This window comes from Adiantum capillus-veneris, chromosome 19, assembly GCF_014529385.1.
Source record: "Adiantum capillus-veneris isolate H3 chromosome 19, ASM1452938v2, whole genome shotgun sequence".
In the NCBI taxonomy this organism is placed as follows: domain Eukaryota; kingdom Viridiplantae; phylum Streptophyta; class Polypodiopsida; order Polypodiales; family Pteridaceae; genus Adiantum; species Adiantum capillus-veneris.
In genome coordinates, this window is record NC_140949.1 from 25,781,894 (window position 1) to 25,806,780 (window position 24,887).

A 24,887-nucleotide genomic window follows, 5' to 3' on the forward strand; every position below is an offset into this window, starting at 1 on the left:
TCGATTATTAAAGATAGTCATGACTCTGTGGGGGGATGAAGAGAATTTAGAAAGAGAGAGATGATGTGCTAATTGTGAAAAAGTAAAATCATGACTACTGTCATCAATTAAGAGAATTATGATATCTTCATCCTTGACTATGCCCTTCACTTTAAGTAAAGTGTATGCTAATATAGAAATATCTGAAGAAGGGTTTTCCATTGGCATCATATTTGGGATCATAGCCCTCACCATAATTTGCATCAAAATCATTATCGTTGGGGAAATCATCTTCAATGAGGTTAACTAGCGGCACCATCGGGGAGTTGTTGTTGAAGAGTCTTTGGTTGGGGTTATGTGTTGTTCTAAGAGATATTGTTTGGGTACTTATCTGCATAGTGACCAAACTAAAAACATTTAAATTATTTCTCCTTTTTATTACCATTGGGAAGTTGAGCATGCCATTGATTTGTTGGATGATTTTGGTTGCCCTGTTTTACTGCATGTTGTTGTTGTTGTTTCCATGGGGCTGAGAAGGTATGAAATAATTGTCAAGACTACATCTCTTGAAGAAAGTTTGGCTTTGATTCCTATTCATGTCAAAGTTAGGAGAGAAGGGAACTTTCTTCTTATGGATAATGTTAATAGTCTACTCATTGTGGGATTAATAGCTTTAGACAATGATTCTAGATTGAGTCTAGATCAAACATATCTACCTCAACACCAATCTGAATTGCTAACCCTAATATGTACTTATGACTTAGTTTTATGTGGCTAACATTTTCAATGGATTGCAATTGAATGAGATAATTCTAGACACGATTAGTATAGACCTCTAGATCTTTATTTCTACCTTGAAAAATTAAATCCCATTGATGGTATGCTTTAGCTTTGTATTGTGTGGGTACAACTTGGGGTAGAAATAGCTTTTTTAATGCATGTCAAGTACATGGTCATCTACCATGCTATTCTGGGTGGCATTCCACCATAGTACAACGCTATTGGTGAGATGATTCGATGCACATTTAACCATTTCATATTCTAACTTACTAAATCAAAATAGTGCTAGCATCTTTAGAGCCGTCAAAATCTTTGATTAGTAAAGAAATCGGAAAAATAAAGAGGCACTTTCTTAAAATTTTGTAGAGTTTGTCAATGAATTCTATTGTATAATTTTTCGATGAATTTTGGGAGTTTAAGGTTTTAATTGATGTAGAAGCTGTATATAAGTTTTATCATTGAATTGCAAAGGTTTTGGAGATAACTCCTCACAGTGAAAACTCCTCATGGTCGACTGACTCGGCACAAAATACTTGTAACCCCAAGGTTGAGGGTTTGAGGCTCATGGGATGCTAGATGAGTTTTCATGAGGAAGACCTCAAGTGAAAGGGTTTTAAACTTGGTGGGAAAACCCAAAAGAGGTTAGATTGGGAGGTCAAAAGAGTTTGGGAATGGACAGCCAAGTAAATTTTGAAACTGGGTGGCCACAAGTTGTTGAGATTGGGCGGTCAAAAATTAAATAAAACCTTAACGAGCTCAGGTGTGAATGGAAAGGCTAAAAGATGTGTAGCAACATGAGCAAGTCGAGAAATAGACAATGCATTAGATGATGGCAACCTGCAAAGTTGTTATCTACTCGTTCAATAGTGTTCAATAGTGTTCTGAACTGCTTGCAAGGCCTAGGTGTTCCTTTTGAGGCCACTAGAGAGATATTTCTAGGTTGGTGAAAAGTTGAGCTTCGGATATGTAAATGGTGCTTTCCACAATGCTATCGAGCTCCAAGCTAGAGGATTATCTCATCTCCTTTGCATGGAGGGTGGCTACTATCAAAAATTCCTCTAGTGCTTGTTCCAGAGATCGAATCCTAGGATTGACTTTGAAATAAAGAACACCTAAATAAGTAGTTTAAGCATCACAAATTTGAAGTCAACTTGCAAAGTGACTCTTTAAAGTCTTGAATAGTAAAAAAGTCCCCCTTGCTCTCTGAAAACCTTGTGGCACACTTCCAAGAGTTTGCTGGTTGCTTTTTCACACCAAACCTGAATATTTTTTCCTTTCTTTTTTCTACCAAAGACAATATCGTCTCTTCCGAAGCTTGTTTAAACTTCCTTTATTTCAAACTTGATCATTGATTAATCAAGTGTCTTCAAAATCTTTTTTCTCTCATTTCCTCTAGCGTTCGCCTTCTTCATAGATCCACAAAAATAAACAATGTTTGTGAATTCAATACTCACCATACCTTTTTATGGATATTGATAAGTGCAATTTGATGGAAAATCTGTTGATTATATGCCGCTTAAACTTGAATTTTCAAATCCAACATTGCTAACTAGATATTTATCTTCAACAAATAAAATATGTTGTTGTTGATTACCACAAACCATAAGCTTTGATACCATTGTTGTGAGATTTAGAAAACGGATGTGCTAGATATCTTCAAATTTTCCTCTCGCTCTCTCTCTCTCTCTCTCTCTCTCTCTCTCTCTCGTGCGTGTGCACACACACACACACACATTAAACCTCTCACTATCTCTCTCTTAACTAAGTACATACACAAGTAGACAAGGAAACACCACACACACACACACACACACACACACACACATTAAACCTCTCACTATCTCTCCCTTAACTAAGTACAGACACAAGTAGACAAGGAAACACCACACACAAACACACACACACACACACACAAGAATATATTTGATGGTGATAGCCTATAAGAGAGAAATATGTTGATACAATTACTACACACAACATAGAATAAGAGAAGAGAGAAGGAATCTTGCAAGAGAACGGCCTAAAGTGGTAGCCCCCAAATTGCACGACAACACCTCTTTTAGAGTTGGAAATTTAACTTCTTTATTGACTAAGTTGGTGTCAAAAACTAGAGGCCTCTCTTTACACTTGAGTTCATGGGTGGAATTCATCACTTATTACATGACCCTTCACAGGGTTGGTTCTCACTAACTTTGTACAACAGAGCCATAGGGATTTTTAGAAAAATAACTATAACACTTGTGAAAAAATAAATGACCAAGAAGTATTTTTGGTTTTATTGCGATGCCTTCTAAGGACTCAAATCCCATAGTTTCAATATACACACCACCAACTCACGATCAGTGAAAAATAAAGACATCACAATAATTGACCATTATATGACAAGTATCCTCATTGTATCATAACAAAAACCGAAGAGGAGATTGAAAAGCTCAATGAACGAGTCCATCTATGAGATTGAACACACATATTGGTTATCCTTGATTGTGGTAGTACCTAAGAAAAATGGAAAACGAAAGGTATGCATCAACCTCAAAAAAGTGAATGCATTAGCCACAACTATCCTCTTTCTATCACCGATTATCTTCTAAAAAGAGTGGCTGGAAAAGAAGCATATAACTTCTTAGATGGATTCTTAGGCTATAACCAACTAGCCATTGATTCAAAAGATCAACATAAAATAGATTTTGCTACGGAGTGGGGCATAGTTGCATATAGAATCATGGATTTTGGGCTACGTTCCAAAGACTTATGCCTTCAAGTAATTCCTAGAAGTTTACATGGATGATCTGTGAGTGCACTCATCCAAATGAGTGGACACTTTGAGCACCTCAAGAAAGTTTTTGAAAAATGTTGCCTATATAGGATTTGTTTAAATCTCAGAAAATGTGTATTCATGGGTAGTAGAAGACAAGAGAGGTACAAAAAGAATTGAGAGACTAAACCACTGAGAAACAAATTTGTGTCAAAAATCAACTAAAAGCCACAATTTTTAATGATGGTTAATTTGAATGATTGTATCAAAAGGACAAGATGACACATAGATACCCCATCTCCAAAAAAGAAATAAAATTGAGACAACAGACTAGAAAGAAATGAAAAGCTCAAAAGACTACCAAACTAGAGAAAAAAGAACCTACATGAGAAATACAAAGAGGAGAGCTTTATATCAAGAATTGAAATAGACCTTGAAAGAGATATGGACCACTAAAATGGAGCCTAAAAGCGACCAAGGTAGTGGGGCTAGGAGTGTTCCACCACACTATAAAAGGTATACACTACAAGACATAAGAATCATCATGGAACAACACATGTTATAGCCCAGGGAACATGGAAAATCTTATGAAGGACCAGAGCATGCCAAAAAGTTTGACCTAGTAGAGTGTGGGGAGGAACCAAAGCCTACATATATTGCTCAAGAAGAAGAATAAATTCTAATGAGAACCTTAATGAAATATAGAGATGTCTTTGTATGGTCGTACAAAGATCTCAAGGGGGTTGATCTTGACAGTTTTCAACATACAATATCCATAAGAGATTATGTTGATCCAAGCAAACAAAGACCCTATACATTAGCTAAAAAGATCAAGGAGGAGATTGAAAATCTCAAGGAAGCACAATTTATCTATGAAATTGAGCACACAGATTGGGTATCCTCAATTATAGTGGTACCAAAGTAAAAAAGGCAAAGTGTGAGGGATCCACCTCAAGTCACCAAATCCAAGTTCAAAAGGGCTAAAGTTTACGTGCTATACCTAGTGAGCATGTTTGTAACTTGAAAAGTGGGTTTTTGCAAATATTTTCAAGCCTAGATAATAATCACGATTATTATCTATTTGCCCAAAAAGGTTGCATTTTGCCAAAATTCTACCACATCTTACTTATACATGTTGAATATACCCCATATGCTAAGAAAAAGTGCTAGGACCGTCGGGGCATTTTTTCCCTCTCTAGGAGGTTTCCCCCCCCCGTGCATTATATATACATTCATCATTCTAGGGCTAACTTATCTTTCCATCTGTGCACTAAGCAATACACTCTCTATTGTTTGCCTTGAGATTCTTCATCTTCTCCAAGTTGTGTGTGTTTCTTTGCAACCTTAATTTCCAACAATTGGTATCAGAGCAAGTTGTGTCCTCCCGGGCATAGTCATCAACATCACCAATACCACCTACTTACTTTCTCCAATTTCGGTGAACTTTGGTCAGTGTTAATAGGTCAACAAATTTGGTTCATGTTGGCCTCCGTTTCCACTATAGGTAGTACTGTGTAGGCAATTTTGTCGTTTAGTGCAGAAATTTTTTTAATGCAATTTTCTATAGAACAGGTCGCTTAAAGTCTTATTTGGGTTAGGCTACATAGCACTTGTTGTTCCTACTTCATTTTTCCTCTTTCTAAGCAGTTTTCACATCAGGTGCAGTCACTCGCCATGGCTGACAACAACATAGACATTTTCAAAATGCTTGCTGAGGCTGCTGAGGATAAATTGGATGGGCCTAACAATCCAATGCAGGCTTACATGATGACACATGTTCTTGTGTCAAATGGATACATGCTCTGTTGAGGATGATGCAGCTTCTAACAGGTTTGTTGTTGCTAGAGTTGTTTTGCCTATTGCTGAGTAGTTTCATTGGGATGTTAGAGATGCGCAAGCACATGCATTGATTGCATCATATATGAAGCACGCTATTACTCCTCACATTCACTCAGAAAAATCAACAAAATAGGCTTGGGATATTCTTGTTGGTCTTTATGCAAGTCACAATGAGGCTAAAATTGCATTGTTACGTAAAGAGCTAGAGTCAAAGATTATGCAAGAGGAAAATGACATTGGCACTTTTCTTACTTGTATCAAGGATATAATGAGAAACTCATTTCTGCAGCCAAAATCATTTTTGACAGTTCACTTGTGCACAATGGTCTTGATGCGTTGCCAGGTTCTTACAAGACCTTTTCTAGTACTTGGAGACTTATGACCCAAGGAAACCCTCAAGCTATCAAATTTGATGCATTATGCACATTGTTGTTGCAAGAGTCACAAGTTCAAGAAAGAATAGGGCTAAACAACATGTAGTTGAATAGGCTTTTGTTGTTGCTCAAAGAAAAGTTGGTAATAATAACAATGTAGGCACTTCTCATGGTTCTTTGGTGATGAGTAGAAAATCTCATGTTTCTAATGCTTCTACCAGTAGCACCTGGCATGGGAATTTTGGTGAAAAGGGAAAAAAGAAGATACGTTGCCATTATTGCAAGGCTAATGATCACTTGATAAATCAGTGTCCTAAATTAAAGGCAAAAGAGGCGAAGAAGAAGAGGTTGGATCCACTACAAGTGTAGCCGTTGTAGAATCTTCTAGGAAAGGAGATTGTGATACTAATGTAGATATAGAGTAGGCATTTAGTACAGAGTGTACTTATGATCCTTCTATCCATGATGCATGTATGTCAATTGATGTAGATTCACATGTGTGGTACTTTGAAAGTGGTGATACAAAACACATTACCTCACATCATGATTTGTTTTTCTCCCTTGAGTCTGTCCCTCATGGGAATATGGTTACTTGTGCCAACAATGTCTCTTATTTGGTAAAGGGAGTTGGAAAGATTGTGCTAACTACTCCAAATGGTAGTTCTTTCACACTTATTGTTGTAATTTATATACCAAGGATAAAAAAGAACCTTTTGTCTGTATCTACAAGTCTTGGTCTTGTTGTCAAATTTGTGGATGACAAATGTACAGTTCATGATCTCAATTTTGGTGATGAAATAGTTGCATACGACATTTTGTGTTGTGGGCAGAAGTTTGCAAATGCAGTTGTGGATTTGAAGGCTGTTTCACATGAAACACTTTGGGATGTGCATTTTGGGCATCTGAATTTTTCCAGTTTGTTGCGTTTGAAAAAATTTGATATGGTTTCTTCTTTTTCGCCTCTTAAAGCACCTTCTAAGCATGTTTGTGAGGCTGTATTTTGGGTAAGATGCAACATTTGAAGTTTTCAAAGGATGGTTCAGTAAGGGCTACATACAGGTTGCAACTTGTGCATAATGATATTTGTGGTCCTATGCAAACTCCATCCTTAGGCAATTACCTATACTTTGTGACTTTCATTGATGATTACTATAGGAATGCATGGGTGTATCCGCTTAAAGCCAAGTACAAGTGTTCATGTGCTTCAAGAAATTTCTTGCTATGGATGAAAATGTCTCTAAAGGTACTATGGGCACCCTCTGTTCAGATCAAAGGGGGAGTATACATCTCATGAGTTTATTGCATTTCTTCTAATCACGGGATAAAAAATAAATGTTTAGTACCATATACACCTAGCAAAATGGTGTTTCTAAAAGAAAAAATAGGTCACTTCCGGAGATCGCATGATGTATGATCAAGAGTCAAGCTTTGTGACATTCGTTTTGGCTCAAGTATATCATGTGTGCTACTTATGTACTTAACAGGTATCCTACCAAAGCCTTGTAGTCTATGACTCCTTATGAAGAATGGCATGATAAAAATCCATCTATTGATCATATTTTTGGATGTTTAACTTATGCTTTGGTGCCACAAACATAGCAACAAATCAGATGATAAGACTATTAAATGTATTTTTGTTGGTTACAATTTGAAAGCAAAGGTACAAGGTATACCATCTGCAAACAAACGGTATCTTGGTTTCACGAGGTGTTGTGTTCGTGGAAGATTCAATTAAACCTTTGTTAACATGTATTAGAGACAATAATGTATGCTCACATGACATTTATGACGCTTTGTTGCCTCTTTTTAATGGTGGAAACTTGAATGTAAATTCCAATGAGGCAAATGTATACTCTATGGGGGTTTTTGAAAATGTTACGGATTAGTCTATTACTGATGTAGATTACATGATGTACTTGATGTGGAAAGGGTTAGAATGACGAGGCTAGAGGTATGCCAAAATGGATGGTGCATACTTTGCATGACAGTAAATTGGATGCACCTATGTCTAATTGTACTCGTTCAGGTTCTCGCCATGCATCTTATGCATCATATTGTTATGCTTTGGCTGTTTCTAGTTTATGTGATGAGGAGGAACCTCTTTCTTTCGCTGAAGCACATAATTCAAAAATTTGGACAACTGCTGTGCAATTAGAATATGATGCACTTATAGAAAATGACACATTGAATTTATGTGAATTTTCCTCTTGGCAAAAAGGCCATTGGTACAAAGTGAATTTACAAGTTCAAACGTAAGACAAATGGTGAGATTGATTGCTATAAGTCTTGACTTGTTGCAAAAGATTGGAAAGCTATTGTTCATTTTCTATGTACATTGGTAGCTCAATTTGGATGGATGTACATCAATTAGAAAATGTTAATGCTTTCTTGGATGGTGATATATTTGAGGAAGTTTATGTAACGCCGTCTCGGTTTTGTCAAGAAAGGACAAGAAGATAAAGTGTGCAAGTAAGAAATCTTTGTATGGGTTGAAGCAATCTCCTCGTGCTTGGTATGAGAAAGGTCACACTCATTTGATTAAACAAGGATTTTGTAAAGTCCAGTAGAAAGCACTCTGTATACCAAGTGTGAGGGTGATGTATTTCTTGTCATCGTTCTTTATGTTAACAATTTGTTGATTCCTGGACCGAATGAGACAACATTGTTGAATTCAAGGCTCTTTTGAATGGTACTTTCAAGATGAAAGACTTGGGGATTTTGCATCATTACTTGGGCATACAATTTAAGCAGTGTGATGGAGGTATTTCCTTGTATCAAACAAGCTACATAGAGACATTACTATGTGATCCTGTCGATGTCACTCTTTATGGATGCGTTATTTATATATGCAATATGAGGTAGGATATTCAATTTGTCGTCTCACAGGTTAGTAGATTTATGCATAGCCCAGGGTCTAAGAATTGGAAGGCTATTAAGAGGATCTTTTGTACTTGAGTGGCACTTTGATTCTTGGGTTGTTTTATCCCAAGGGGGGTCATTCTCACCATATTTACATGCTTTTTCGAGCTCAAATTGGGCTAGTTGTTATGATGCACAAGTGTCCACAAGTGATTCTTGTTTCATGCTCGATACTTCATGCATATCATGGTACCTATGTGGTCACTTCCAGTTGTGAGGTTGAGTACAGGGCAGTTGTCACACAGCTATGGTTGAGTGTGTATAAGGTGTTGGACAAGACACTTCCAACATCATCTACACTGACAATCAAAGCGCATTGATAGTTGTAAGGAACCCAATTTTTCATGCTCGCACAAAGCACATTGAGGTGCATTATCACTATGTCAAAGAGAGACTCTCAGTAGGAGAGATCAGCTTGGCTTATGTATCTAAACATGACAAGCTTGCATATCTATTCACAAAGGCATGCCTATGAGAAGTTTGAAGCTTTTCACAAAGCTTTGGGCTTGCTTCCCTTTGTGGATTGATCATGTCCTCAGGTCATGGCACTTCCCTATACACTATGTGCCAGCTCTTGTTCACCGCATCACTCCTAGGGGGGATTTGTTACCATGTATGTGGTAGTGATGTGTGTGAACATACTTAGGACCGCTGCGGCATTTTCCCCTCGCTTGGAGGTTTTTTCCCTCGTGCATTGTATATACGTCCATCATTCTTGGGCTAACTTATCTTTCCATTTGTGCACTAAGCAATACACTCTCTATTACGTGCCTTGAGCTTCTTCATCTTCTCCAAGCTATGTATAAAAATCCATTTTTACATCGTAGAAAACCTGAAGAATGAAGTGTACTCTCATCAAGGAGAGATTCATGAAATCGAGAGTACGCACCACTATTTGACCATCCATTTGGAATTTGCGCTTTCTTAGAAGAGTACAATGGACTATACCACCAATCCCAAAAAAAATAAATAGTTTTCTAGAGGCAAACCGCAAGTAGCTAGAGGGAATGACCGATATGTCAATGATCATGGAACAAATTTACACCGCAAGTGAAGAACAAGAAAAGAAGATCAAAGAGATAAACACTTCTATGTTGGACACAAGTGCTCATGCCCAGTGGTTACATATGCAATTAGATGTGGAAAATATTCAAATAGCACAATCCAGGTTGAGGCTTAAAGATCAAAATGAGCTTCTAGATAAGCTAAGGACCAACCCACCATCCTCACACTTTGAGGGTCTGACTTGACTTATCAAGCTCTAGAAAAGAGAAATAAAGACCCAGAGATGGAGCGAAAACTTGAATAGATGAAAAGAAGAGAGCTATCCTTGAGCTTCATGCACAAGGAAGAGGACTACCAAAAGAAAATAACACAGGTTCAATTTACCCCAGACTGTCTCCACCATTAGGGAAGCCCATTGAAGAGTATGCCATAAAGATTCTGACAGAAGCCATTGGAATATTCAAGAGGATCCCTGATTTGGCTTGCAACATGTTTATAAGGATTTCGAAAATGATTCTAACATGTTTGAAAACATTCCACCAAGGTGAACAAATAGATGCTCGTTGGATATTCTTCCTCGATGACAATCAAGGGCTCTGCTATGATCTGTCGGACCAGCCTACAGACGAAGTCCTTTATGGCTTATATGGTAGGTTGATGTTTCTACCCTCCTACTGTATGAAAATCTTTGAAGAAGCCTTCTATATGGGGTTTTTCACGTTCAAATTCAAAAATTTTGATCGTATGATAGCCGATTGTGCACATGTTTTGTGGGATATTCTACAATGGAACTAAAGAAAAAAAAAGATCTTCAACACTTCATTGATGGATAGAAGAAGATGCAGATAAGGTATCGAGAAGCTTTGGAAGCTCTACAAAAGTAGCACAACACGCGGAAGCGTGTCCACTACCTCGCCATTAAATAGATGTGTCACAGATGACCTAGCTAAGAGGGGGGAATGCTAGCACCAAGCTAGTAGAGCAACCAGTTTTTGAGCCCAAGGATCGTAGTTCTACTTTATTATACTCAATGCAAACCCCATTGAGTCAAAATCTTGTACCTTCTTTTATTCTTACAAAAATGTACAAGATTCTGGGGCTATGAGCTTCTAGATTGTATTACCCAAATGTGATATCATTAGTCCCATTCTACCCCAAGTTTGAGTCAGATTATCATTTCTAAACCTTGGTTAAGGTATAAAAGCCAATTTTTGTAAAAACCTTTTAAGTTTTAGGATAATGAAATTTACATCATTGTCTTTGAGCACTGTGTACTCTCCCTCTCTCTTCTAATGCTCATATCTCCTTCGCGGATTATCTGTTTGAAGTAACATTTGCTTTTATATGTTCGCAGGTGAAAGATCCATGTAACTATGTAAGTCTCTTGCAATGGTTCTGTGAATTTGTTGTCGCTAATCCTCTTGCCAATCATCTTCTCATAACTCAAGATTTAAGCATAAAAATTGTTACCATATACATGTGGTAGTGATGTGTGTGAACACACTAGGACGGACGGGGCATTTTTTCCCTCTTTAGGAGGTTTTTTCCCCCGTGCATTGTATATACACCCATCACTCTAGGGCTATCTATCTTTCCATTGCACACTAAGTAACACACTCTCTATTGTGTGCCTTGAGCTTCCTTCGTCTTCTCCAAGCTGTGTGTGTTTCTTTGCAACCCTAATTCCAACAATTGGTATCAGAGCAGGTCACGTCCTCCTGGGCTTAGTCGCTAGCTGCTCCAGCACACACCTGCTCACTTTCTCCGATTTCAGTGAGCTTTGGCAAGCATTCATCAGTCGACAAATATTTTGGGTAAGCTCGTAGAGCTTGGTCTGCTCAGAATTTTGATTTGGGCTCATTTCGGCCTCCATTTCCACTACAGGCAGTACTGCACAGGCTATTTCGTCATTTTGTGCAGAATTTTTGTCAGTGCCGTTTTCTGCATAACAGGTGCCTTACAGCCTTCTACGGTTTGTGCTATATAGCACAGGTTGTTCCCGCTCTGTTTCTCCTATTTTCGAGCAGTTTTCACATCAGGTGCAGCATTTACCATGGCTGACAACGACAACACAGATGTGTTCAAGATGTTTGCTGCTGAGGATAGGTTGGATGGGGACAACTACCCTATGTGGGCTTATATGATGCAACATGTTCTTGTGTCAAAGGGTGTCTGGAACATTGTGCGGGGCATTGATGTACGTCCTGGTTATGAGGATGTAGGGGATGTTGCAGGTCTTGCTGCAAGGATTGCAGCTGTTAGAGTTGTTTTGCCTACGACAGAACAAGCTCGTTGGGATGTTAAGGATGCGCAGGCTCATGCATTGATTGCGTTGTCTGTGAAGCGCACCATTGTTCCTCACATCCGTTCAGCAAAATCTGCAAAACAGGCTTGGGATATTCTAGCAGGTCTTTATGCAAGCCGCAATGAGGCTAAAATTGCTTTGCTGCTTAAAGATCTGGAGTCGAAGATTATGCATGAGGAAGATGATATGGACACTTTCCTTGCTAGTGTGAAGGATATCAATGAGCAACTTATTTCTGCAGGTGAAGTTATTTCAGACAGTTCCCTTGTGCAGACTGTTCTTGATGCCTTACCAGATTCTTACTAGACTTTTGCTAGTACTTGGAGACTTATGACCCAAGGAAATCCAGAAGTTGTCAAGTTTGATGCATTATGCACATTGCTGTTGCAAGAGTCACTTTCGAGAAAAAACAGGACTAGACAGCCTGCAATTGAATAGGCTTTTATTGCTTCTTAAAGAAAGGGTGGTAACAACAATGCAGCCACTTCCTATGGTTCTACTGCGAGTGGCAAAAATTCTGTTCCTAATACTCTGCTGGCATCAATTCGTTTAGAAATTTTGGTGATAAGGGCAAAAAGAAGATACGTTGCCATTATTGTAAAGCCCATGATCACTTGATCAAGTCGTGTCCTAAGTTGAAGGCCAAAGAGGCTAAGAAGAAAGAGGGTGGTTCCACTGCAAATGCTGGTTCCACTACAAATACAGCCATTGTTGAGTCTTCTGTGAAAGGAGACTGTGTTGCTGATGTTGATGCAGAATGGGCTTTTAGCGCAGAGTGTACTTACAATCCTGATGTCCATGATGCATGCTTGTCAGTTGCTCTGCAGATTCACATGTGTGGTATTTCGATAGTGGTGCTACAAAGCACATTACCTCACATCGTGAATTGTTTACCTCTCTCGAGTCTGTCCCTCATGGGAATTCAGTCACTTGTGCCAAAAACGCCTCTTATCCAGTTCAAGGAGTTGGAAAGATTGTGCTCACTGCTGCTAATGGCAGTTCCTTCACACTTGTTGATGCACTTTATGTAGGTGGGATCAAGAAGAATCTCTTGTCTGTATCCGCACTTGCTAGACTTGGACTTGTAGTCAAATTTGTGGATGACAGATGTATAGTTCATGATCTCAGTTTTGGTGATGAAATTGTTGCATCTGGGATTTTGTGTCATGGGATGTATAGGCTCACTTTGTATGACAAGTGTGGAAAATAATTTACAAATGCTGTTGCAAATTCAAGGGCTATTAAGATGCAAAAATTTGGCATGCACGTTTTGGTCATCTGAATTTTGCCAGTTTGCTGCGTTTACAGAAATCTGATATGGTTGCTTCTTTGCCACCTCTTGAAGCACCTGTCAAACATGTTTGTGAAGGCTGTATTTTGGGTAAGATGCAGCGTTCTAATTTTCCAAAGGATGGTTCAGTCCGGGCCACATGCAAGTTGCAGCTTGTGCATAGTGATGTTTGTGGGCCCATGCAAACTCCGTCCTTGGACAATTACCTGTACTTCGTGACTTTCATTGATGATTACTCCAGGCATGCATGGGTATTTCTGCTTAAAGCGAAGTCCGAAGTCTTTATGTGCTTCAAACAATTTCTGGCTATGGCTGAAAATGTCTCAAAATGTACTATGGGAACCCTCCATTCAGATCGAGGGGGGGAGTATATGTCTCATGAATTTAATGCATTTCTGGCTAGTCGTGGGATAAAACACCAATGTACAGTGCCTTATACACCTCAGCAAAATGGTGTTGCTGAGAGGAAAAACAAGTCATTGACGGAAATGGCACGATGTATGGTCAAAAGTCAAGCTTTGCCGCATTCTTTTTAGCTTGAGGCCATCATGTGTGCCACTTATGTACTTAAGAGGTGTCCTACGAAAGCTTTGCAGTCTATTACTCCATATGAAGCATGGCATGATAGAAAGCCTTCTATTGAGCACATGCGGGTTTTTGGCTGTTTGGCATATGCTTTGGTGCCACAAGTGCAGCGCAGAAAATTGGATGAGAAGGTTGTCAAATGTATTTTTTTTTGTTATAGTGGTGAAAGCAAAGGTTACATGTTGTATCATCCGCAAACAAAACGTATTCTGGTTTCTCGGGATGTAGTGTTTGTGGAAGATTATGTTCAGCCCTTGCTGTCATGTACTAGAGACAGTAATGTAAGCTCACATGACATTTATGACACTTTGTTGCCTCTTTTCAGTGGTGGAAATAGGAATGTAAGTTCCAATGAGGCAAATGTACAGCCTATGGGGGTTTTGAAAAATGTTATAGATCAGCCTATTACTGATGCAGATGTACATGATGTACTTGATGAAGAAAGGGCTGAAAATGAGCAAGCTAGAGGTATGCCAAAATGGCTGGTGCACACTTTGCGTGATAGTAAATTGGATGCACCTTTGTCTAGTCGTACTCGTTCAGGCTCTCGCCATGCATCTTATGCATCAGATTGTTATGCTTTGGCTGTGTCTAGCTTACATGATGTTGAGGAGCCTCTGTCTTTCGATGAAGCACAGAATTCAGAAAATTGGATGGCTGCCATGCAATCAGAATATGATGCACTCATAGAAAATGACACATGGACTTTATGTGATTTGCCTCCTGGCAAAAAGGCCATTGGTACAAAGTGGGTTTACAAGTTGAAACGCAAGCCGGATGGTGAGATTGATCGCCATAAGGCTCGACTTGTTGCAAAGGGTTATGCACAACAAAAAGGCATAGATTATGAAGAGACTTTTGCTCCCACTTGTCGTATGACTACTGTACGTTTTCTATGTGCATTGGCAGCTCATTTTGGTTGGGATGTACATCAATCCGACATTGTTACTGCTTTCTTGAATGGTGACATATTTGAGGAAGTTTATGTAACGCAGCCTCGCGGTTTTGTCATAAAAGGACAAGAGGACAAAGTGTGTAGATGTAAGAAGGCTTTGTATGGGTTGAAGCAATCTCCTCGTGCTTGGTATGAGAAAGATGACACTCATTTAATTAAACGAGGCTTTCGTAACAGTCCAACAGAAAGCACATTGTATGTAAAGCGTGAGGATGATGTATTTCTCATTGTGATTCTTTATGTTGATGATTTGCTGATCACTGAACCAAATGAGAGACATATTGATGAATTTAAGGCTGATTTGAATGCTACTTTCAAGATGAAAGATTTGGAGCTGTTGCATCATTATTTGGGCATACAGTTTAAGCAGTGTGATGGTGGTATTGCCTTGTGTCAGAAAAGTTACATAGAGACATTGCTATGTAAGTTTGGACTTGAGGATTGCAAACCTATTGCCACTCCCATGGAAACAGGTTTGAAGTTGAGTCTACATGATGCTGGCGATCCTGCTGATGTCACTCTTTACCAAACTGCTGTTGGCTGCCTCATTTATGTATGCAACACGAGGCCAGATATTCAGTTTGCAGTCTCACAGGTTAGCAGATTTATGCATAGCCCAGGGTCTAAGCATTGGCAAGCTATCAAGAGGATTTTCTGCTACCTTAGTGGCACTTTACATCTTGGCTTTTTTTATCCCAAGGGGGGATCATTGCCGCCAGATTACATGCTTTTTCGGACTCAGATTGGGCTGGTTGTTTTGACACGCGAGTGTCCACAAGTGGTTTTTGTTTCATGCTTGGCAGTTCATGTATATCATGGTTGAGCAAGAAGCAACCTACTGTGGCCACTTCGAGTTGTGAGGCTGAGTATAGGGTAGTCTTCACAGCTACGGTTGAGTGTGTATGGCTCAGACGCCTTATGGCTGATTTGGGTGTTGGACAGGACACTGCCAACACTATCTACACTGACAGTCAGAGCGCATTGGCAGTTGCGAGAAACCCAGTTTTTCATGCTCGCACAAAGAACATTGAGGTGCATGACCACTATGTCAGGGAGAGGCTCTCAGCAGGAGAGACCAGCTTGGCTTATGTGCCAACACAGGACAACCTTGCAGAAATTTTCACAAAGGCATTGTCTCGTGAGAAGCTTGAAGCTTTCCGCAAAGCTTTGGGCTTACTCCCCTTTGTGGACTGATCCTGTCCTCAGGGCATAACACTTCCCTTTACTCATTTGCCAGCTCTCGTTCACCGCATCACTCGAGGAGGGATTTGTTACCATATACATGTGGTAGTGATGTGTGTGAACACACTAGGACCGCCGGGGCATTTTTTCCCTCTTTAGGAGGTTTTTCCCCCCATGCATTGTATATACGCCCATCACTCTATGGCTATCTATCTTTCCATTGCACACTAAGTAACACACTCTCTATTGTGTGCCTTGAGCTTCCTTCGTCTTCTCCAAGCTGTTTGTGTTTCTCTGCAACCCTAATTCCAACAAAAAGGTTCATTTTAGCTACAGGAGGGTTAAATCATTTTTTTCCATTGTACCTAAAATAGCTATTCCTGCTAGTATGTTATGTGTTTTTTTCTACAATTTTTACGATCTAACATGGTAATAACTCTTCCTTTTCGTAGCATCGCTTTTACGATCCCAGGAGCACTGGCCGCTATGGATTAAAAAGAAGTAAAAATACTTTTAGCTTATAGTTCTATTGGGCACGTAGGTTATCTTCTAATTGTTTTTTCATGTGGAACCGGTATTGGGGCATCAAATCCAAGCTTCTAGGTGCATTTTCGATCGAAACCGACTAGGTCAAATCTATCTTGTTGATAATATTCATTATTTTTGCAAGTGGTTAGAGAGTGGATTCAAAAATTTAGTCATGCCTGTCTAGGTTATGTCTATTATAAGCTTTGTACAATCTAGAGTTTGGTAGTTAAGTGAACTGTCCTGATTTTCTTGCTAATGTGACGACTAGCTTTTGTTGTCTGACATACAATTGAGTGTTGCATTCGAGTAGTTTGGCATTGAGTGTGTTTTCCAAGAGATTTAAAACCTCTTGTAGCCTCCATAGTCGTTCAACTATGTCTCACATATTGACAATTATGTACTTGGTTCTTTCTATGTCTACAATAAGAAAGAGTGAGGTTTGGCAACCCACCCATATAATAATGAAGAAGCAGAAGATGAAGAAGCCAAAACGGATAAATCCCCAGCTACCCGCTCTATGTTGGAACTTTTGGAGGACAAAGAAAAAGGTGAAGAAGATGAAGAGAACTCTGAAATGAAGACTTAGAAGAAATCCTCCAGGGATAAAGCTCCCACAACAACCACTAAAGGTACACGATAGAGGAAGAAAAGAAGATAGCTACTAGAGGAAAATAGAAAGTGGGTGAACGAAGCAACAAGCACGCAAAGGTGCCATCATCTATCAAAGTTGAGGGGCCATCATAGCGAGATGCCCGGCTAGAAAGAGAAGAGGAAGCATTTGAGAGGGGAAGAGGGCTTTGAGAAGACTTTGAGGAGTTCTGGCAACCCTTTTTTAGGAAGCTTAGAACAAAAAACCCAATGTTTTGACAAGAACCTGATTCATTAGCAAGGTTTGAGTTCCTTTTTGTTCTAGAATAGAGAGAGGACGAATAGAGAGAGGACCCATGAAGCAAAGAAAAAACTAAAAGAATCACAATCTAATCCACATCTAGAGAATACCATTCCAAGCATACAACCGCAAGAGTTAGGTGTAACCACTACCACTACTGAGCTTGTAACGTAGCATAGGGTCCTATTACCCATTCTTGAAGTTCCTCTGGAGGAGTTTTTTCCAAAAAGTACACCTCCACACCAATCAATTGGATAGGAGGAAGTTAAAGAAAATAGGAACAAAGAGGACCAAAGCATAGAAGATCAAAATGTAGACAAGGAAAATGAGGATAAAGGAGAAGACAAGGGAGACCAAAAAGGTGAAAATTCAAAAAGATAGGAAGAAGCAAGCACCTCTCTAATAGCACCGATAAGTGACATTGAGAATTATGCTAGTTTTGCTCACCACATCATTGACAAGATGAAAGTTGAGGTGTATGCTAAGTAGGATCACATTAAAGATCTACAAGCAACCCTCGGGCAAACTCTAACATGATTAGATATCGCAAATTCTTTCAATGAGAATTCAACAACTCACACAAAAATCACAAGCAAAGATCAGATGCTTGCATGAAAAGAATGAAAGCCAACAAAAAGAGTTTTCTGAAGTGGCTAGAGTCATGGAGAGCCTCTCCATGGTCAGTGAAGAGTAGGAAAAGAGTTTAAAACAAATTGACATTGCATTTCTAAACCTAGTGCACATTCTCAATGGATACAAGTTCAGCTCAAGGTTGCAAACATTAAATGGGCCAATACATAGACGAGGAATAAAGCTCAATATCAACTTCTTAGTCAGCTGAGAACTAATCCAACAATACTCTCCTTGCAAGCAATAGACGAAGCCTATCAAGCTATGGAGAAGAAGAACAAAGATGTGGAAATAGAACTCAACCTAGGATATATCATAGGCGGGAAATCTCATTGAGTTTCATGCAAAAAGAAGAAGCTTATCACAAGCAAAAAGAGTGACACTTAAATGATTTTAAGAAGCAATAATAAGGCATCAAACATGGTTATTTTCCTTCCAAACTAGAGGGAACGTAAAAAGAAAGGCAATGTTAAGGTATTATGAAACCAAAAGGAAACAAGAAAGAAAATGCATGTATTAATTACCATCAAACTAAAACGAGAGCGCCACTCATTCAAATTCTGATTAAGGTAGATAATCCATCATGTTTTAAAACATTCCCCAATGAGGAGATCAATTTGTGAGACAAAGGGTATGTTGCCATAGAAAAAAAAAGTAACCAAGTCATGCAAATAAGTACTTAGAAAATTTTATTTGCAAGAGATTGTCCAAGCAAAAGAGGTGTATTAAGTTTACAGCCAAACCTACCAATGAGTAGGCCAAATAGATCATATAGCTAAGTCACTAGTAATAAATTAGAAGCCAAACATTAATTTAAACCACACCTTTCAATTTTATAAAAATCAGTGCTCGAACCACAACCAACAAGCATTATCTAGTTCCTTTTGAGTAAAGCAGTAAGATCATCAGCTACCCAATTCAAACCAAGTGATCAAAGCCACCCAGGCCATCAAACCATTTGTTGTTTATAACCTTCAAACCATAGCTGTAGGGATCTACTATAATAGAGCCAGTAGACCATTATAGTAAGCCAAAACAAGAAGGGAAGCTCCTTGCCAAAGAAAACAATAATCATCTAACACTAAGTAGACCCAACAAAACTCACCCTTCAGCTGGTTAGCAACCCCAAAAATCTCATTTACAGTCTACAACCTCAAGATTCTATATCCAGTAAAAATTTCATTTAGGAAATATAGTCCATTCATAAGCTCAAGTCACCACAATCAATAGAAACATTCAGATCACCACTCTTAAGTAGTCAATGCAAGCCAAGCACTAGTGAGAATTCCATCCCTTCTCAAATTCAAAAGTTAATCCATTCATAAAAAACAAGAGACAAGTCATCAACGTGTGATTCCCAAAGCTTATCCAAATAAATAAGTAGAATATCAAAAAAATTCGAAGTGTTGCCATAATCTACACTACAAATAGAGCGAGTATGTAAATTTAACAAGTAACAGCTCGTGAAGAAGCACCTTCGAAAAAAAAACTTAAAGAAGAGAAAAGTAAAGTCTTAGTTCCCAACAAACACTAGGTCAGTAACCTTAATATCTTATCAGTTAAACCAAATGCCCAAATTTCTCAATATCCACTAATCAGTAGCTCCAAAATCTACTTCCACTTACTCATTCATATTATCTTTATCATCAAGAATTTAGGACTAGCTAGAGAAGTATTATCTTGCTCAAATTATCTTGGCAATGCATTCCAACTTATTTTTAAGTAGATTTCAAGGTATGTAACCTTTACCGAGTCCAATCAAAGCCATGAGTATGAAAGATGATAAATCAAGATTTGCCATCTATCAATTGTAATCTCACCAAATCACCAGAATTGTATCACAAAAATATATCAGTTTAGAGATTTGGTAGTTTATATCAATCCCTATGAGAAAGAGTAGTTCTCCAAAATTTCCATGTGGCTATGAGAGGGACAAATGCGCAAAGTACAAAGTGTCATTGGAAGTCCAATAAGCAAGCAATACAACAAAGCAATCTTCCTTTCCCATTCACTCTCTTTATCTTTGGCAAGCAAAATATTCAATGAACAACAAGGCTAAGTGAGGGACAAGAGATCCCTCATCTTTATCTAAAGTCTAGGGTTTGGGTTGGCAACCACCTCCTCTTATTGAAAAACCATGAGCAAGTAAGCTACGATCCCTAGCTCAAGAAGCATAGAGCCACAGAAACTCCCAGAGTTGTAGAAATGGAGGTTGTGTGAGCATAGAGCAGCAGACCAAGGCGATCATGGGCTTGTATGGCCATGTATCAAAGAAGCATACTCCCAAGGACAAAACTTTAATGAAGGCAAACTCATGGAGTACTCACAATCGAAGGGTGTGTAAAGCATTATGTTGTTATATGTGTGTGTGTGGGTGTATTTTGTGGGGCCGCGAGGTTGGGGGGGGGGGGGGGGGGGGGGGGGGGGGGGTCTCTATGAAGGCAACATGGTATTGCATATATAGCACCAAGACTGACCTTAGGAATGGGCGCCACTCGGCAAGCAAGACAATGAGGGTAGTACACTTCCTTGATGTCAACGGTGTGGCGCGTTCTGGCCATAGAGACAAGGGAAAAGAATTTATATGACCGTGCAAACTAGAGTGGATCGTAGGTGCATGCCATATGGCCCAATTCATGCCAAGAGGAAGGAGAAGTGGGTGGAGAAGGAAAGAGTGAAGAAAGGCAATTAATGCCACATTCATCTCCAAGGTGCCCTAACACATCATTTGAAGGGAACATCCCATCAATAAAAGAATTATCAAGGGGACTATCCCACGAAGACAACAAGTGTCCATCAAGTCTGGCTTGTGCATCATGGTTGATAATGTTACGAGTGTACATAAGTTTATCAATTGGTTTAGATAGGTATGATGGTACATAAGCAAGAGGCAAGCCCTATTGGGCCATTTAGAGGAGACAAATGGGTGCTAAGCCCTTGGCAGAGTCTTTTCAAAAAGTTGAGTGAATCAAAGCTACCAAAGTGGAGCAAGACTTAGGAAACTCCGGGTTAGAGGCAGCATGAAGCTAAACCTCTAGCCAAAAGAGATCCATGCAAATCTCTTATGATCAAGTCTATCCTTAGTTAGAAAACCATAAAGGTATTTGGAACCAAAAGTCAAACCTATCTCCTCCATGTGAACAAAGTGCATTGATTCATCAACTTGAACAATATAGAATGGTTCTTGAAGCTATAGGGCTTCAAGATGGTTCATGTCCAAAGGGGTAACCCCAAGAGTCAAAGACGGGCAAAATATCTAGTCGGAGCTCTAAAGAGAGAGCATAGAAAAGCTCTAATAAAACAAGTATATAAGTGAGTTGAGTGAGTGTGTGTGTGTGTGTGTGTGTGTGTGTGTGTGAGAGAGAGAGAGACAGAGAGAGAGAGAGAGAGAGCACTCACTAACGAAGGATCTTGTTGAACAAAATCTTACTAAAACAAGCTCAGCTAGCTAAGATGACCATAATGCAATAAGGCCCCTCGGTGTCTGACTTTACAAGCATTCGGTCGTTGCCATGATCCACTTTCACATTGTGAGAATCCTTAGGTTGCAAGGCCGAAATGAAAATGGTTGACATTCAACCATTTTCTGCAGTATACATTGTTTCATCTTGAAACATCACCCACTTCTGCCACAACAAACCTTACCTGAAAGGGGTAAAAAAGCTGCTAATCACAAATTACATATACAAAACACCATGAGTGACTGAAGAAGGCGTCTTCCACATCAGCATTGTGTACGTTAGATTACAAAACCATACTGAGCTCCAAAAAGGTGCATGTAAGACACAAAAGCGGCATACGTATTCTTCATACATTCTTGCAAAAGGTGCATGTGAAGCCACACATGAGATTGAAAGCAATGCCCACAATCTGGTTCTCCAAAATGGCCACAACATCAACATCCTCTATCACCTCATACATCCAACTTGAGAAAAGAAAGCTACGTTAATTTCAAACCTAGTAGAAAAAAGTGCACGATAGGTGCTTCCAAAGAAACAAAGCTCACATTGTTCACCACCTTGATTCCTGCTTGAAAACTCAAAACTTAGAGAGTGAGATGTATGAGGACCTACTTCACTAACTGAATTTTGTTGCACCATTGAAAGACCATAGCAGAAAGATACAAAACAGTTCTTAAACTAAGTTCCTCACTTTCCTTGTATGGTCATCAATGAAGATTACATAAAACCTACAAATGAGCTAAACATCCTTAAGCAGAAAAAATGTTGTCGATTTGAATCAAATAGGCCAAAAAAACGATCTGGTAACCATTCACATGGCCATTGTACTTTAACGGGATTTCAATGTTTGTCAAACCCCCAGCAAAGTTAATGGCACTCACAAAACTCAACAACCTGCACTTGAAGATGCCACACGCCGATATACAGACTGGAAAGTGTCTCCACTGTTTCTTTCCACCTTTTGGCCCTCTTCAGTTGCACGTTTCAATAGAGTCACTACTGGGTCTAGCTCCTGCTCTTGAGAAGAAACCTCTTCAAAAAGAGGGTGAGCATCCAAACAAGCCTTCATCCACTCACCTAAATCTTGCACATCTGTTATAGTGTAAAGAATTCCGCCGACAGCCATGACGTGGGCATATTCGGCAAGCAGCGCAACACTGATGACCCGCCTTCGGTGGTTCCTCTCCTTGAAATGTGGGTCTGGGAAGAGAAAGAACATCTTCTGGAGCTGTCCCTTTTGGAAATAATTTTGCAGGTATTTCATTGCATTTGTTCGAATAATCGAAATGTTTTGATATTGACCAGGGTTTTCCTTGCGCAAAGCCATAATCCGATCCTTCACATACTCACTGACCTTGTCCCTAAGCTCCATTCCTACCATCAAAGTATCAGGGAACATGGGCGAGAGCTTCACAAGAAGACCACCGAAACCACAGCCAATATCAGCGAAGCTCACTTTTGGCTGCCCTCTCTGAACATTAGCCACTTCTGATGGGTTTTTAACAGAGACATTCTCCATAAAATCTGCTTCGTGATTTAAAGATGGGTCTTTTGAGACACACTCCTCCGAGCAACAATCCCTAGAGAACTCTTTGTCATTCACCTCCAAATCAGAGGTTGACTCTTTATGCATGAGGTCAATTTTCTCTGCAAACATCTGTCCATCAGCCAAACCACCTGAGGCAAGGGCCTCAGACCCTTCTTGGCCATGATTAGTGTGGCAAGGAGGGAGCTTACCGGATTCTGCCTCAAGAGGGGACTTGAAGAAGGCGGGAAAGTGAAGAGACCAGTCGATGTGAGCGGGGCTGATGGGCACCGGGAAGTGCGAGTCGCTTAAGGGATTGCTGTGCGCCCGCGCTCGATAGAATCGCTTTCGAGGTTGCTGGCTCTTCTTCTCTCCGGGGGCCATTCCCAGTAGGACTCAGGTCGCAATAAGAATTGCTAGCAGGCTAGACACATCCCTCTTGCTGGTCTAACATGTAAATTGAGAACATTTAAGTCTTCTCTTGTACATGACTGTTCTATGTAAGCAGTGACATGTATGATCCTGCCCAAAAGCATTCGCACCCTCCTCCGTCTGGCCATTAAAAAACCGGGTCCTGCGAAGGGACCCCTGGACCCCTCACTTTAACTCATTTTGTGTCTACTCTAAAGACACCAATGGCCCCTTGGTAAGCCAGGTAGCGCAGCTTAGGATGCAATCCCCACCGTCTCATCATGTGTTCAAGCCCTGTTTGGCGCGATTAGCCTACATTACCCCCCTTATGCGGCTTGCTACTAGTGCCCGTCTTTGTTATACACAACAATATGATTTCCGCCATCGCGTGGCTTCGATCATGCCAAAAAATTTGCGGGAGGTAGCGACAGATCTGCTCTATCCATTGAGCGCCTTTGCAGCAAAAATGGTGCATTGTGTTGCGTGCAGCCTGTTGCCCTGCTTAGGTGGCTCTAAGTTGTGCGTCCCCACCTGCCACTTCTATTGAATGGTGCTCAAGGAATTGCTTAAGGTTTTCCCTCGTGGGGAATGCTTTATAAAGCAGTTACTAGCTCTAGCAAGATTAAATCTCATGGATTCATAGCTAGCATCATTGGTGAGGCTATTTATGACGCTAGTTGGGTTTTCCAAATGATTATGGACAATACAAAAATTTGTAGGGCTACTGGGCGGCTTAAAGAGAATCAATATCCCAACCTTTATACCTTTAGGTGTAACACCCATAGCCTTACTTTGTTGTTACAATATTGGTATGAAAGTGATGATATAGAATGGTTCAAAGATATTGTAGACAATGGTAGTAAAACTGTAAAGTTTGTGCTGAAACAACAATGTGTGCTAGATATTATGGTCAATGCATGGAAACAAACCATTTTAAACTTGAAACTTTTGTATGTGCACAATTCTCTAAGTGGGAAGCTACTCATCTTTATAAAAGTGAGAGGAAAGGTAATTGATACACGATCTCACTTGTCTGATTGTCGGTTTTGAGAAGAAGCAGTTGATTGCCACCGTGCTTGTTGTCGATGATACTCGTTATATGACAAGTGGATTCATGAAAATCAAACATTGGAAAGGTTTGGATGGCATGGTGGACCGTTTAAGAGAGCTTACAAAATATGGAAGAGCTAGAGAAAACTATTTTCAAGCAACGATGCCCTCCATTCTCTAAAGCTAGGAGAAATATCTTGGCCAAGTATGTAAGTGCCGGGCGAGTTGGGGCTCATAGCCCATTCACATTGTTGCATGCTACTTAGAGTCTGAATATTGAGCTATGGATATAAATGAGTTAGTAGACGAGAAGGTCATAGATGATTCTAATGATGTGGTGAAGCAATTCTATGAGGACCCTAATCTAGAGTGGTAATTGAATTGACCAAATAAAAGCTAAAAGAGAGAAGTTTTTTTTTTTGTA

At 39.7% G+C, this 24,887-nt stretch overlaps 1 protein-coding gene across 1 annotated transcript; it reads right to left on the minus strand.

The window, feature by feature from the left end:
- Window positions 1-22,147: 22,147 nt before the first annotated feature.
- Window positions 22,148-23,514, minus strand: LOC147433728 (tRNA (guanine-N-7) methyltransferase). Its single transcript, XM_086489785.1, has 2 exons — window positions 23,215-23,514; window positions 22,148-23,124 (listed from the first exon to the last, which is right to left on the minus strand). Exons 1-2 carry the CDS (start codon window positions 23,384-23,386, stop codon window positions 22,364-22,366), a joined length of 933 nt encoding a protein of 310 aa, XP_086345911.1. The 5' UTR covers window positions 23,387-23,514; the 3' UTR covers window positions 22,148-22,363.
- Between the last annotated feature and the right edge of the window lie 1,373 nt (window positions 23,515-24,887).

Coding starts and splice junctions, on each gene's coding strand:
- LOC147433728 (XM_086489785.1), bottom strand. CDS start 23,386: ATGGCCCCCGGAGAGAAGAAGAGCCAGCAACCTCGAAAGCGATTCTAT. Junction 23,125..23,214: donor CCCTCTTGAGGCAGAATCCG/GTAAGCTCCCTC, acceptor AGATGTTTGCAG/AGAAAATTGACCTCATGCAT.